Source organism: Leuresthes tenuis, unplaced genomic scaffold, assembly GCF_036924035.1.
Source record: "Leuresthes tenuis unplaced genomic scaffold, fLeuTen1.0.hap1 SCAF_18, whole genome shotgun sequence".
NCBI lineage: Eukaryota > Metazoa > Chordata > Actinopteri > Atheriniformes > Atherinopsidae > Leuresthes > Leuresthes tenuis.
This window is the reverse complement of record NW_027325372.1, coordinates 21783021-21798661: the sequence shown is the minus strand read 5'-3', so window position 1 is coordinate 21798661 and position 15641 is coordinate 21783021. Positions and strand designations below refer to the sequence as shown.

Genomic DNA, 15641 nt, shown 5'->3' with positions numbered 1-15641 from the left:
CAGCAGCTCTCACTGGAAATGATGGTGTCGTCTCTCATGCCTCTGTTCTTACTAACAGTGTTCTTACTGCACGTGCACAGTGACACAAGTGATTATTTAGTTGCTGTTATCATAATAACACATCCGGATTATATATGTCTCAATGTAAAGAAACATATGTATTTTAGTATAGAGTATAGAGTAGGATCAGTAGTTGCTGGAAAAACTAATGTTACAAATATTGCAAGTTCTTTCTTTCTTTGTTTCTTTGTTTCTTTCTTTGTTTCTTTCTTTCTTTGTGCAGTTAGCTGGCTTTTTATCAAGTTATCGGTTAAATGTGTTTCTTTGCTCTCTAGTCAGCTGCCTTTCTATGATGTCTGCTGTGCATTTAGCTGTCTTACCTTAAGCTTAACTGTGTAGTTAGCTGCCCTTTCATGTATGGCATTAGCTATGGAGTTACCTATCTTTTGATGATGTTTGCGGTTTTGCTAGCTGTTTGCTCTAACTTTTCTTACAATTTATGGCGCTCACAGGTGACCTGGGCAGATAGTTCCAGAGGCCCATTATGCCAACATACCCCAACAGAATACTTATATATTTAGATATATTTATACATTTTTGCTGTTTATCTAGTTTCAGTTCCTGCTTATTGAATGACGATAGTGAGAATTACAGTTTTTAAAGCTGCAGTTGACATTTATCTCAATTATCAATTTCATGATAATTGAGGCTATGCATTGAAAAATAAAAATAAAAGCTTACTGAGCACACAGTATTCACCAATATACAGTATATTTTGGTTGCATTTTGCGCTGTGTCTTTGAAGTGCCTTGAGATGACATTTGTCATGATTTGGCACTATATAAATAAAGTTACAAGATGCATTTTTTTCACTGTATTTTTACAACATTTATCTCTCAAGTCCCTTTGGACATCATAATCTGCAATGTAAATCCTAATGAGCACCCCTTCCCTCCCACCGCCCTCCTCGCTCCACCTCCTGGTTTTTACTCCCACCCCCGGCTGGGCACTTTAATAAGCTCTACATTTAGCCAGGCAGGGGGGCTTCGTTTGATCACAGTAATGAGCTCTGCTCACAAGAGCCACGTACCACATAGCTGCAGGTGAAATGTGCACACAACTCCGACTCCTCCTTTACTATAATTTATTTAGAGATTTTACCTGCGGCTGCACTTCGTTTTCAGCACTTTCCCCACTAAACATCGTGCCATTTCCTCTGTCTTTGCTGTTGTTTCTTGTGAAATAAAAGTTTAGTATATTAATGATACAAAAGATCCATGGTGGTGCAAGAAATATCGAGCTGTTAAATGTAGTGCTCAAGAAAAATAGCTGTTTTTGGTGGAATTAAAACAAATCATGTCGGAAAACAAATTTGTCCCTACCTGTGCAGCAGCGGTAACTGGACGCTTAGACAACAGTTCATGTTGTGATGATAAACTTGAAGCTGCAAACAAAAGCAGAAATATGTCAGGTCAACTGCACGACACACTGAGCTCAGGAAGAAACTATGGTTTTGGGATAATGACTAGTTCATACAGAAAAAATAGCTATTTTTCTCTTCCCCTCACTCACAGACTGATCCCAGCAGGCCTCCATAAAGCTAAAGAGAATTATGAAAGTAAGCATACAGATGTTCCTTCCTGGTTTGCTGCAATTACAGAGCGCACATAGCTATGATGATAGGGCTGGCGACTTTAGTTGCTTGGGGCAAATTACAGTACATCCTCAGTTACTCAGGCATTACATGCTTTGCAGAGCTCTGAGTCCCAGTGGCGCTGCCAAAACATCCAAGCCATGGGAAGAACTCACAGATGGCAGTTCCAGGTCAGGGATCAATGGATGGAAGCAAACATCAGTCCCCCTGAGTCTACATTGGGAAGGCTGATGTATACATTGATAGCTGTGTGGGCTGAGATCCATTAGCTGTTTAAAAGGCGAGATGAAATGAAAGATTATAACATTAAGGATTTGAAGCTGCTTGACACTGAATACAAACTGGAAATTGCATCAGTGAAGCAGAGCTTATGCTTGTACTCTACTGTTAGAGAGCCATCTGCTGGAAACATGGTCTATATTACAGCTCATACTTAGATCAGATACATCCATCCATTTTCTATAACCGCTTAAACGGGCCGTGGGGGGGCTTGAGCCTATCCCATCTGTCATCGGCTGAGAGGCAGGTACACCCTGGAAGGGTCGCCAGTCCATCACAGGGCCACATAGAGACAAACGGACACACAACCATCCCCGCTCACACTCACTCCTCGGGTCAATTTCAAGTCACCAAATAACCTGACGTGCATGTTTTTGGAGAATGGGGAGGATATGCAAACTCCACACAGAAAAGTGCTAACCACCACACCACTGTGCAGCCCCTAGATCAGGTACAGAGCGGCAACATTTTCTGTCTTGCTTATGCTGCTCTCCTGTCAGGCAAATTGTCAGCATTTAGCAGCGGAGCTCACTTATCATTTTACAAAATGTTTCTGCATGTGACTTTAGCTCAGAAAATGCCATCTCAAGCGTCTTTAATCTCAATTCTATGCGCATTCAATATTTCTCAATCCCCAGACAAGCAGTGACAGCACAGATCCTCTGCGAACTCCATAGTCTTGCAACCTTTTAAAAGGTCATAAAGGGGAATCTCTGTGGGGATGTGCCACGTAAATGCATTGATGTGCTTTTACAGCTCAAAGCACGCTGCGTTTAGGGCCCACTTGTTTCTCTCAACATATTTGATCCTCCAAGTAATTATTGCGATTTTGCACACGTAGAAATAATCTCCTCTTACCGCAAGTGCAACAAGCCTGCACAACTGCTGCAGTGGAGGCTGTAAAGTTCAACTATGTGGACATGTCCATCATTAAAACAGACCTTTTTCCTCCCTTTTTTCTTGAGAGTTGTCTACAGAACCATATAACAGCCCACATTTCCTGTGTGTCTCCTTATCTGCAGGGAAGTTTTTACGTTCCCAGTGAAAACTGCCTGCAGAGAGCTCATACGTGGCACCGCCGGCTCTGCCGCCTCCTGCTGGTGGCTCACAAAGGCCTGCACACCTACTGCACCGCACTGATGGAGGAAATCCCTCAGCTCCAACAGATTCCACTGGAATCAGGTGATGCTTTGTATTAAATCAATGGAATTAAATGAAAACCTAGAACTGGGACACATTGTTTTTAAGTCCAATTATACTAGAAATTGTTTGTACAGTCGCAGCGGTGGAAGAAAAATGCAAATTTTTACTGAATGACAATGAGATTTGCTTAAGTAAAATAAGATTGAACATTTAACAGTTTACATGCAGCAAACATAGAGATAGTATAAGTGGAGTACAAGTATACAATAACATAAAGAACAAACAGACAAGTTAAGTAGCACCGCTTCAAAATTTACGGCACTGACAAACTGAATGACTTTCCTGGTTGATATTGTTGCAAGATTTGTTTTTATAGTCTGTTGCAAGTAAAGCATTATTTGTCCACATTCCTTTTTTATCGTCTCAGTTTCCCAAAAGAGGATCATTTTACAGGATTGTGTTGTGATAAAAAAAACAAAACTGAATTCTTAAGTCTTAATTAGGAGTAAAACATGTTACACAGCCTGAACCCTCTTAGACAAGCTTTCTGTCTTCAGGAATAGTTCTCCAGGCTTCTTGAAGGACATTCCAAAGCTCTTCTTTGGATGTTGGCTGCCTTTTGTTCCGTTCTCTGTCAGATGATCCCACACTGCTTCAGTAATGTTGAGGTCCGGGCTCTGGGGAGGATTCATCCCTCCATAAGACCTGTTGCCACTGATTTTCAGTCCACTTCTTGTGTCATTTGGCATAGCTCAGCCTTTTCTCCCTGTTTCCCTTCCTTAAGAATGGCTTCTTGACAGCCACCCTTCCATGGAGACCATTTCTGATGAGGCTTGGGCCAACAGTAGATGGAACAACTGAAGGTCCAGATACATCTCTTAAGTCCTGTGTCAGATCTTTGTTTTTTCTACTTCTCAAGGACATCACTTTCAGATACTGTTCATCTGCTGTAGATAGTTTTCCAGGCCTGATACTTCTTCTTTTGTCCTCCACTTTTCCAGGTTCCTCAATTTTTTAAGGACACACTGCACACCATGCTGAGATATGCAAAGATTTCAGCCAACAGCTCTTTGGGAATCACCTTGTTGCTGCAAAATACTATTTTATGACAGTCAAACAAAGAAAGTGGGACTAATAAATGACAGGATGCTAATCACAAAGTACCAAAACATACAGATAAAAATAGTTGTTATGTGTAGACACAACACTGTTTTTTTCTATGCCTGAGAGATTCATAGGACAGTATTAAGTAGCTTAAACAAAGCATTCCTCCGGACTTTAAAGGAGTGAAAAAGCAGGCTTGAAGGGTTTAGGCATTTTTTTCATGATATCTGGTTAAAGCTTAAAATTCAGAATTAAATGCTGTAATTATACAACAGCTTAGAATGTATGTAGGCAGTTCTTAAAGTTACTATTTTATATCAGCAACACTGTGAGGCAAAGCTGTTTTTATTAGAGGTAAGTGGGATGGCATAAAGTTAGAATAGATCAGTATATGACGTATCAAAGTACGGAGGGATATGGATGGAGAGTCAATAATAGGCAAGTTGGTTGTTCTTTTATCCACGGAACTAAAGAAGAGAGGCACAGAGTTAGCAGCGAAAAAAGTGTCTGTTCATATTTTCAAGCTTAATGTCAATTAATCCCTCCCTGTCTTATAATTTAAAGTAATGCTGTTTTCAGCACTTGGCTGAAAACAGCATGAGGCCATCAGTGCTCAAGCACCACCAAATTTAATCTCAGCACCCCTAAAAGAGAAGAGGGAGGACAATTATTATTTTTTAATGAGTGTTTCAGACTCAGCTTATACTTGAGCAGATTGTCCAGGTGTGTTAACAGCTGCACACGTTTGTTCGGTGACCTCTTCAATTACTGCATCATTTTTTACTATGTAAAACAGAACTGTTTGTATTGTTTGGGCTTGTATTAAGTCAAAACATTTTCAGATCACAGTATGTGGACCAAAGAGAGTTCCAGGTTCAACTCCTGGCAGGGGCCTTTCTGTGTTGAGTCTGCATGTTCTCACAGTGTATGCTGGGATTCTCTCCGGGTACTCAGGCTTCCTCCCACTGACCAAAAACATGCATGTTAGGTTAATTGGTGACTCTAAAATTGATGGATGGATGGATGGATGGATGGATGGATGGATGGATGGATGGATGGATGGATGGATGGATGGATGGATGGATGGATGGATGGATGGATGGATGGATGGATGGATGGATGGATGGATGGATGGATGGACTATGCGGACCATTTGGACCATTTGGACCATTCAGATAGAAGTTTTGGTAACTTTCCAGAAAAGGTCATATAAACGTAATGCTGCATCTGGTGGGAATTCAGATAATGGGATTCATGTTTAGACTTTGCTTTGTTCTCAAGTTGTTATCTGATCAGTTTGCCTCTTGCTCAGCTGCACAGATTAAACTGATGGCCTGATTTGACAATATTCGGTATCATCTGATGCTATGTTCAGTGATTCACAATATGGTGAACTGTTGCCATGTTTTGTACATTTTTCTCATTTCTGCTCTGGTGCAGCTTGGTCTTTCAGTCTGACTGGTGTTTAATTTGTCTTATATTCGAATATACTGATTATTCATCACACACAACTAATATCCAGTAGAATAGACTGACTTATTCAGCATATACATTTATACAGTATGTTTCTTCTCTCCTGGTTCAACAGCAACAATAGTGCATTGTGAGTGTGTCTGTGTGTATCTTTCCACTGTGAACGTGGACATTAACCTGGCTGTCCTGCCCTTAAGATGCCAACCATTGTAATCCAGTAAACCTGTAATTTAGCGGCAAGAGTGAACACTTAGATTTATAGGGCGCTGTTTTTGAGTCACATTGTCATTAAGGGCTGTCCACACCTAAAGGTCAGATCCTAAAATCTCACCTGATGCTTGGTGCTCAGGGAGAAATGGACTTTGCACTAAGCTCTGCATTTTTTTCTTTTTCCACAGAGATGCTGCCTGTCGAAGAAACACTAAATCAGCTGTCAATAGAGTTACAAGTAAGTGCATAAGAAAGGTATTTCCACGTTTTTAGAAGACGTAGCAAAGACATGTTCTCATTTCCTTCTCCACAGTAGTTTTCAGAGTTCAGTGCACAGACAATGACAAACCCGCTGCGATGAAATGAATCCCTATGACTGAAAGTAATGTTTCATTGTCCGTTTTGGTTCTGTCACTGACTGACTTTTGTTTTAAAAACAGGACACTTTCAAATAAAAAGAGATTCTGTGCATTTAACTGAATGTCTCATGGATATAGTTGACATACAGTATACTGTATATATCAGTGCAGTCAAATGCTTTTGAATGGCTTGGTGTGCCCAGGACTATATCCTAGCATGCAGTAAAAGCAAAATAATGATCAAGTGTTTAGCTACCATACTCTGGATAAGATAGATGGCTGCTGGTAGGTGTAAAAATGTCCGCAGGAAAACCAGATTCTAAAATAAAGTCAGCCAAGATGTTCGTATTCTTCAAGAACTTTTAAATCCTGAATGCTCGGTCTGATACTAGAAAAATGGATATTTTTCAGCTACAGGAAGGTCACGAAAAGGTAGCAGAGCAGATCAGCAGGGACATGAGTCAGCTCTGCTCCCAGCTAGCCGCTCTGTGGAGCCGCTTCCTGGAGGCCGCTGTGCTCAACCCTCACATCCTGTCCTATCTGGCCCAGGAGCACCACACGCTCAGGGTGAGTCCCACTCAAAGGCCCAGTCGTCATCATTAACCGTGTGTTCTCTCAGTTGCTGTGTTTTTATTTAAAACCCAGTTCAGAAATGTTTAAACTTAGCACCCACGCTGAAGTATGAAAAATACTTCCTAATGGAAGAAAGGGTTTCGTAACCACTGACATTTAAGATCTGAGAGCAGCTCCTCAAGGCATGTTGTTACCTCTGTTTTTAAACGTTTTACAAGCTACTGAATTCAGTTTAGCAATGACACACTTCCTGGCATGTTGATAAAAATATCCTCCAGGATGGATGAATTCGAAACAAACTTTTGACCAGAAGGGAATAAAGTAGTGGTGAACTGAAAAAGAGTATTAATTTAAGAATAAACTTAGTTATGGAGGACAGTACTGGTATCTGTTGAATAAAAAGGTTTACTGGCACCTTGACTTGGATAAAATGTAACAGACATAACTGATTGTGTCCGTCTACATTACAGTTTAATTCAGCACAGATCTGACATGGATGGACTGTCAATTTTAAGTGTGAGCACCTTTATAAAAGTTTTGTCAGTTTGCTGGTCTGGAGCATTCAGGTGTGTGTTAACACAGTGCAAAGGAGGAAAGAGACCAGCAATGATCTTAGAGAAGCAATTGTTGCTGCCCATCAATCTGGGAAGGGTTACAAGGTCATTTCCACACAATGCTATAAATAATGCTAGAAACTATAAAAACCCTAGAGCTACATCTCAGACTCTACGGGCCAGAGTTAACATGTTAAATGTTAAAGTTCATGACAGTATAATGAGAAAAAGACTGAACAAGTATGGCTTGTTTGGAAGGGTTGCAGGAGAAAGCCTCTTGAGTAAAGATGTGTAAATTTACAGCTGAACAAACCACAAGATTTATGGAATGATGCCCATCGGACAGATGAGACCAAAGTGGAGTGAGTTTGGTCATAATGCACAGCAGCACGTTTGGAGGAAACCAAACACAGCATATCAGCACAAACACCTCATACCAACTGTCAAGCACGGTGGTGGAGGGCTGATGATTTGGGCTTGTTCTGCAGCAACAGGACCTGAACACCTTGCAGTCATTGAGTCCACCATGAACTACAGATCTACAACAGAATGTCTGAAGAAGAAAATAGGTGTTGAAATGGTCCAGACCTCAACCTGTTTTAAAAGCTGTGGTGGGACCTTAAGAGAGCTGTGCATAAACAAATGCTGCAAACCTCAATGAGCTGAGGCACATAGTGACATTTGAGACTGATTACTTCAAGTTATTGCTGCTAAAGGTGGTTCTACACACTACTGAACTGAGACTTAGTTTTTCACACACTGCTTCTGCATTTTGTCTCAGTTTTTGCTCAGTAAATAATGACACAGTGTAATCCATCATGTGCTGTTGTCCATCTGAGGTTGCAGTTACCTCATTTTAAGACCTGGTGAGGACCAGATTTTTCAGTATGTCCTGGTACGTAAAATTTCAAATTGAATAAAGGCGTTCTTTCTATTTCACATGACTGCACATAGCAGTAAGCATATTATTTGTAACTCATTTTCACATGAGCAAGGCATTAAGAAAAAACAATTATCTCCACAGATACCCTGACTGCAGTGGTTATGTTTTTCTGCAGGGCATCACTGCACAAACCGACAGCTGCGTCATGCACTGAAAAAATTCATGTAGAAGTCATATTTCCTCTTGAAAGATCAGCTCAAGTGAAAGTCAAATGTTTGCTGCTGAAAAAAAAACTCAGCTAACAATGAACTTTCTACTGTTACATGGTTGGAAAGTAAATAGAATTGTTTTTTACCGAGTAGCTTAAACCAGCTGAGCAGGCTAATAAGATTTCCAGGGTGAGTTTTATCTCATCACTAGTCTGTATAATATGAACACTGTATGTTCCTCACAGTGGAGTACCTCTCCAGACTTCATTATGCCGCACTGTTTCGTCTCGGTTGCCTGAAAATAATGATCATGTTTGCTTGGGTATTAGATTACCCCGTGGGGATGCTGTTATGCCACATTCCCACCAGTGGGGTAAGGATTTCAATTAACACTTATTCTGTAATTATTGTGGGAGGTAAAAAACACAGTAAGCTGTGTTTCTGGTGATTTGCTTGTCACGGTCACTGATTCTCATTGATGATGCATTTCTGATGAGAGTTATGGAGGGAGGCAATGTTTGTTCAGGCCTGCTGCACAGATTAACAGAGCTTGAATTTTTGACTGTGTTTGTCCCAGTATGTGCTAATAACATTAAAGATGAGACTGGATTAAAAATGTTTTTGTGTGTGTGTTTCTGGAAACATCAGGTCAGGAGGTTCTCTGAGGCGTATTTCTTCACCGAGCACCCCAAAGAGATATCTCTGACGTTTCAAGAGGAACTGTAAGTATCTGCCCTCAAAGATAGTGATTTCTCTTGGAGAGAAGTGTATTGTTTATCATATTATTCTCCCGATGAAGCATCAACAGACATGGTCAGATAGCTGCTGAAGTGCGGAGCTCGGACTACTTGACCAAAATGCCTCCTTTACCTGTCGAGTGCCTGGACATCGATGGAGACTGGAACAGTGTGCCCATCATCTTTGAGGACAGATACGTCGAGTCGCCACACACAGGTAATGCAGATCTTATAGATCTAACACCATTATTGATTTTATCATGTCATTTTGTTCTATAAGTGGAATGTCCTTGTTTTCCCAGAGACAATATCGCATGTGCCAATACTTGAAACCACCGAAGAGCAAAGCAGCTCTGATGTCCCCATCACTCCTCCCAAAAAGGTTCTTGAGAGCAGTCAGGAAGCCAGCTCACCAGCAATACTCCAGGTTTCCTTGGACAGTGATGAATGCATTGACCAGCCCACGTATGTCTCCCTTATGGCAGATCAAAGTAAAAACAACATCACAGGTACTCAGATCCTCGTCCCGACTAATCACAGTGCTGAACTCTCTCTGGAAGTGGAAGAGGACTCAGCAGACAGTCCTGGGAAAAGGTGCATCTCGGTTCAAGCTTGTGATCTGGATCCATATAGTGGAGAGGTTGGTCTGGTTCCCTCCTCAAACAATCCCCCAACTAATTCCGCTGACAGCGGTAATGAGACCCCTGCTTGTAATGTCATAGAAAATATCGTCCAACCTTGTGATGCGACACATCATAGCATAACAGACAAGAGTGAAAGCAAGGAAGAGGAATCTGACATTGCCATGCCTTTAAATCACTCCATAGATGATGAGGCTGAGGATGTTCCTCCGAACAGTCTAATTACAGCCTATCTGCATCCCGTTATACCTCCCTCTCTGGGTGACCTCAGAAAAGACATGACTCATCGTGGAGCCTTGGTCGGCTCTAAGATTATGAAGCGCTCGTCGTCTGTTATCTCTGACTCAGGTATTGAGAGTGAGCCCAGCTCAGTGGCATGGCCTGTGGAGGCGGCACTGCGAGGCAGACCCTCTCTGGATTTTTCAAGCGAACGGGAGATCCCAAAGCAAATTGTGTGTCACCACCCAGTTCATCGTAGCTGTCTGGAAGGCTTGCAGATGGAGAGCAACGGCAGCCTTCCCAGTGGAGGCATACAGGCCTCACTGACTTCTATTAGCTCCCTGCCCTACGAGGAGGACCAGCAGCAGGGCCAACTCAGCAAACTGACGAAGTCAGTGTCTGCACCGCAGATAAGTAGCCCAGAGGACACTGAGGAAGACCATGTGCTGCTCAACCAGGAAACAGACAGGAGGAATTCAGTGCTACAGCAGGACTCGTGCAGGATAAACTGCTCTTTAAACAGCAACCTGGATGCAGAGCAGTCTGAATTATCTGAGTTAGATTTAAATCTTAGCCATGTTGTCAAGGAGAACATCAACTCAGAAAAGGCAAATGCTCCAAACTACCTGTCAGAGACACCCGGAATCAAGTCAGTGTCAAGTGGTTTGTCTGAAGTGTTGCTTTTACAAGACTCTGAGCGAAGCTCTCATGTGAAGGAAAGTGCTGTTACCGGCAGCCACAGGGAAGAGAAGAACCATCAAACACACATCAGTGGAGTAAGCGCCTCAGTGGAAGACGTGCATCTCGTTGAATTGGTGCCCTGCAGCTGTGGAAACAAACTATGTGTGCATAAAAATGCAGAGAGGGAAGGAATTAGCACTTCAGATGGAAGCCAAAGTTTCCATCACATCAAGCTACAAGCTGTCGAGGAGCAGGCGTGCATGGAGACAAAGTCCAATGACCTTCAAAACAGCGCCACCATAACACAGAGGCCGAGTGACCTCACCGGTCTAAAAGCCATGGATGCATCTGGTCACTTCAGTGGTACATCAACCTGTGAGAAGGAGCCTTTGGACAGCCAGAATAAGCCCTCTAAGATCCCTAACTCAGGACTGGCCTTCGTGAATAAGAAAATGGTGGAGGTGGTGAACATGTCAGTGTCCTGTGCCCCGACTTGTCTGCCATTTTCATCTGCCCTGAGAGACTCTCCCTCCATCAGTGGAATATCTGCTCGCCAGGCTATCTCACCTATCACCCATCAGCCCCTGGGCTCTTTTGGTATCATCTCCTCTTCTTCGCTCAGTCCCCTTAACATGGATGAGGAGACCAATGAACGGATGCTGAAGTGAGTGTTATTTGTGTCAAACTCTCAATGACGAACGCTACTGAAATAAAATCTTTACATTAAGCTAGATTTTAGAATACACTTTTTTTCTTACTGTTTTCAGCCTTGTTCTATACATTTTCCAAGATTTTCTGAATTATCAATCGCATTATATATTGTTTTACATGAGTTGTAAATCCTTTTAATGTTCATATTTAACATTAGTGTCCTTTAGTAATTGTTTTGATATACATTTAGATATTTACACAGCAATTAAACTTAGTGATCTGAAGCTATTTACACATGAGGAAACAGCATCTGAGCTTCAATACAGTAAGAAACCCCGGCTGATACATTCGGTGCCGTATTAAATTAAATCTATTTAAATGACATAATGAAATTAGTAGAACAGGTTCAGAGAAAAGATGAGTCTCAGTGTATGAGACAATGTTCCTGGGCAGAGCAGAGTCTGTAAGGATTTAAACCGATTCATTACAAGGTGTTGACGTCCATTGTTTCAAGTAAGCGGTCAGATGTTCGAGTTCAAGTCTTTGCAGCTCAGACAGATATGTACAGTGTCTGGTCTCCCTGTTAGTTTTATTGCATGCACCATTTCTCCAAGATCTTATTCTCACTAAAACCAAACCTAAAGGATGCTTCTGACAAGATGTCTGACTTCAATAGAAACAGTCTTTTTGGGATTTCTGTGGACCTGACAACTTCTGTCTCACTTATAAATAATGCTTCTAAAGTTTGAGCCTTCTTCCGAAAGGAAAGTTTAAGGGAGTGAGATCATACTCCATAGCAATTGCAGATAGCAAGGTCAAAACACTGGGTTTACAGATATTGGGAGATGCCTGCTGACATCTTCTGCAGGAACTGGCAGCTACACATGCTTCCAAAGTCTATTCTCATCACATCAGAGAGTGTGCAGAGAAGTCCATCACGATTAGCTGTGAACAAATGAACCGCAGTGGGATTTGTTTTGACTCCCGTGTGGCTAAAGTCTGCAACCTGGCGTACAAGATACAAGTTTGAGCAGCTTATTTGTCAGTTTGAGACTTTTCTTTTGATGCCTGGCTTTGTTTACAGAGATTATACAAATACAGAAATGCAAGGCAGGTTTTCCATCAAATGTTGGTGCAAAATGAGAAAACTCTAGGTGTAACGTCTCATGTGTTTCTCCAAATGTCATGCCCCTTCTCTGTAGTTTCTACAAAGCCAAAGAGGAGCTGCTCAAAGAGTTGAGCTTCCAGGCCAGCCTGTACAGTGACCTTCCTCTTCTGGCATCAGATCTGCCCTACTTCCCCCCCGAGGAGGATGATGAGGAGTTTGATGACGGCATACACCTTGTAGTGTGTGTCCACGGGCTTGATGGTGAGGCTAGCTATTGTACTGACACATCCTTGGTATTGTGTTTATCTGTCATTTAGACTCATGTTGCATTGGCATCGTGATATACATCCTACAACATTAAAATGTTGCATTTTCACTTCATTGTGTAAAAAAATCATCGATTCAAAACATTCCAGGTATCTCTATTAAAATATTAATAGACACTTCTCATAAAAGCTGAGCTAGAAACGACGTAATTTCCTTTCCTGCTTGCAGGAAACAGCGCAGACCTTCGGCTGGTGAAGACGTTTATCGAGCTGGGACTGCCAGGGTCTAGGCTTGACTTCCTCATGTCTGAGAGGAACCAGGTACGTTTGACAATGACAGGCGCAAATTTGATGTCACATGAAAATTCAGTTTTTTTAAGTTTATTTAAATAGCACAAACTCAAAGCAAAAGTCATCTCAGGCCATTTTAAGGAGAAAGTAAATAAGTCCAGTACAAGTCAACTTGGATGCTTTCCAACTGCGACAGATGAGATGAAAGCCCCCGTTTAACAGGAAGAGAGCTCCAGAGGGAACCACACTCAAGAAGGGTGGCTCTCTGCTTCAGCAGTTTTTCGGGTGAGAGGACAGGGTAGAGACATTGACAAACAATATCACACCAGGCCATTGATAGATACATCATGGGAGGTCCTCCAGTAACCTCGGCCTAAACCAAAGACATGCCTAACTATGAGCTTTACCAAAAGGAAAGTTTTTAGCCTCGCCTTAAAGCTAAAAAGGATGTCTGCTTCCCAAAGCCAAACTGGCAGCTGGTTCCACAACAGAAAGGCCTGATAACTGAAGGCTCTGCCCCCCATTCTACTGTTAGAAACTCTGGGAACCACAAGTAGACCTGGAGTCTGAGAGCAAAGTGCTCTGTTGGAAAAATATCCAACTATGAGATCTATAAGATATGATGGAGATATGATTTTAATTCTATTCTGGATTTAAAAGGGAGCCAGTGAAGAGAAGCTAAACCTGGAGAAATAGGATCTCTCCTGTTAGTTCTCATCAGAACTCTGCCTGCAGCATTTTGGGTCAGCTGGAGGCTTCCAGAGAAGGATAGCTGAATAATTAGGAGCTGCGATAGTCCAGTTTAGAAGTAACAAATAGATAGACCAGTGTCTCTGCATCACTCTGAGACAGGATGTTCCTACTTTTGGTCATACTATGCAGGTGAAAGAAGGGGTCCTAGAAACCTGCTTTATATGTGAGTCAAAGGTCAGATCTTGGTCAAAAATAACTGTACAGTTTCTCACGGTAGTACTGGAAGCCAAGGTAATGCCATCTAGAGTAATTACATTACAAGACGTTGTCTTTCTGGAGCACTGAATTCACAAGCAGAAACTCAAGGTAATTAACAGGGCACTGATGGTTGTACTTTTCCCTTCCGTTTTCCCCCGCAGGCTGACACGTTTGCAGACTTCGACACCATGACCGACAGGCTGCTGGATGAGATAATTCAGCATATCCAGCTCTACAATCTCACCATAGGCAGAATAAGGTCAGTGGCTAAAGTTTACCCCTTTGCAGCATACAAATTACTAACAAATCCCGTCCTGAATTAGTCTGATGCTGAGGCAGCATTGGGTCTGGTCAGCAGATGGCAGCAGAGACCAATTCTTCCACTCAGCATTAGAGTCTCACTGTTTCATGATAATGAATAGACACAGAATGGATAAACGGCACAAAATGGATGCAAAGCTCTCGTCATACCGTGCAAATAAGCTTCTGACTTTCACATGATAGATTGTGCTCCTTTAAGCAGTGCCATGCTGCCTAACTCCAATCAAAGGAAGCTATTCGTCCTCCTGCTTAATTGCCCCCAATGTGTCAATTTATTTCTATCCAAGTTTCTCAGCTCTCTCTAGTGTGACGTTTTCTCAAGAGACCAAGTATCAAAGACAAAAGCAATAGACTGCCACAACAGCAGCTGTTTCTTTCAACATTACCTCTATATTTAGTTTGGAAGGAGACAGATGAGAGACTGCAGGCCGTACTGCACCAGTACAGTAATTAAACTGAGGCTTGACTAATCGAATATTTCCAACTGTTATTAATTTGTATGGTTTGTCCTCTAATGTTGCATCATTAAGTTGCTTTTTCTGTTGAGTGTTTTTAAACATTTAAGAAGTCGATGAATTATCTGTAATCATACCAAATGTAGCAGGAATCTCTGAATAGCCTCTCCTGAAACCAGTTCCTGTTTCTATATTGAGCTACTGCACAGTGTCGTGGGTCAGCAGCGTTGGAGGAGCTCTTTTTTTTTTTTTTCCCCAGCCGCCCACTCGAGCTGCAAGTTTCTCTCTCTGAAAGTCGTTTGTCTCATGCTTACAGCTTCATCGGACACTCTCTGGGGAACATAATCATCCGTTCTGTGCTGACAAGGCCTCGCTTTCGCTGCTATTTGCCCAAACTGCACACTTTCCTCTCACTGTCGGGCCCACACTTGGGAACGTTGTACAACAACAGTGCGCTGGTCAGCACAGGTGAGGCCCGTGCATTTTGGTGAAGACACTTGGCTGTGTCTATTCTTTTTCTCTGCTGGTTGTGGAGGCCCTGACTGTGCCCATTTGTGTGTTGCTTAGGTCTGTGGCTAATGCAGAAGCTAAAGAAATCAGGGTCCTTACTGCAGCTCACCTTCAGAGATCACGTTGATCCACGGAAAACATTCCTCTATCTCCTGAGTCAGAAACCAGGTATGACATGAAAGCATCCTACACAAAGGCAGTGCACTGAGTGCCTCACTTTACACACTATCACTTGAAAGACAGCCTGTTCAAATATTTGTGGAAACGTTGTCATCTCGTCCTCTTTGTCAAATTTTTGCGTGTGTCAGTTTGCTAACACGCAAACCCATGCCAGCAGAGTGTGAGAGGCCTTCCCACTGTGTGAGTGGA

The 15641-nt window shown here is 42.2% G+C and overlaps 1 protein-coding gene across 1 annotated transcript in view; it reads left to right on the top strand.

The window, feature by feature from the left end:
* Nucleotides 1–15641, top strand: part of fam135b (family with sequence similarity 135 member B) — a 52426-nt gene that overhangs the window by 31869 nt on the left and 4916 nt on the right. Inside the window, exons 8-18 of the mRNA XM_072369876.1 lie at nucleotides 2956–3115; nucleotides 6052–6101; nucleotides 6634–6789; nucleotides 9090–9163; nucleotides 9241–9395; nucleotides 9481–11383; nucleotides 12573–12739; nucleotides 12974–13065; nucleotides 14148–14245; nucleotides 15079–15230; nucleotides 15330–15440. Coding sequence (XP_072225977.1) covers nucleotides 2956–3115; nucleotides 6052–6101; nucleotides 6634–6789; nucleotides 9090–9163; nucleotides 9241–9395; nucleotides 9481–11383; nucleotides 12573–12739; nucleotides 12974–13065; nucleotides 14148–14245; nucleotides 15079–15230; nucleotides 15330–15440 — 3118 coding nt within the window. The remainder of the gene's footprint in view (nucleotides 1–2955; nucleotides 3116–6051; nucleotides 6102–6633; nucleotides 6790–9089; nucleotides 9164–9240; nucleotides 9396–9480; nucleotides 11384–12572; nucleotides 12740–12973; nucleotides 13066–14147; nucleotides 14246–15078; nucleotides 15231–15329; nucleotides 15441–15641) is intronic.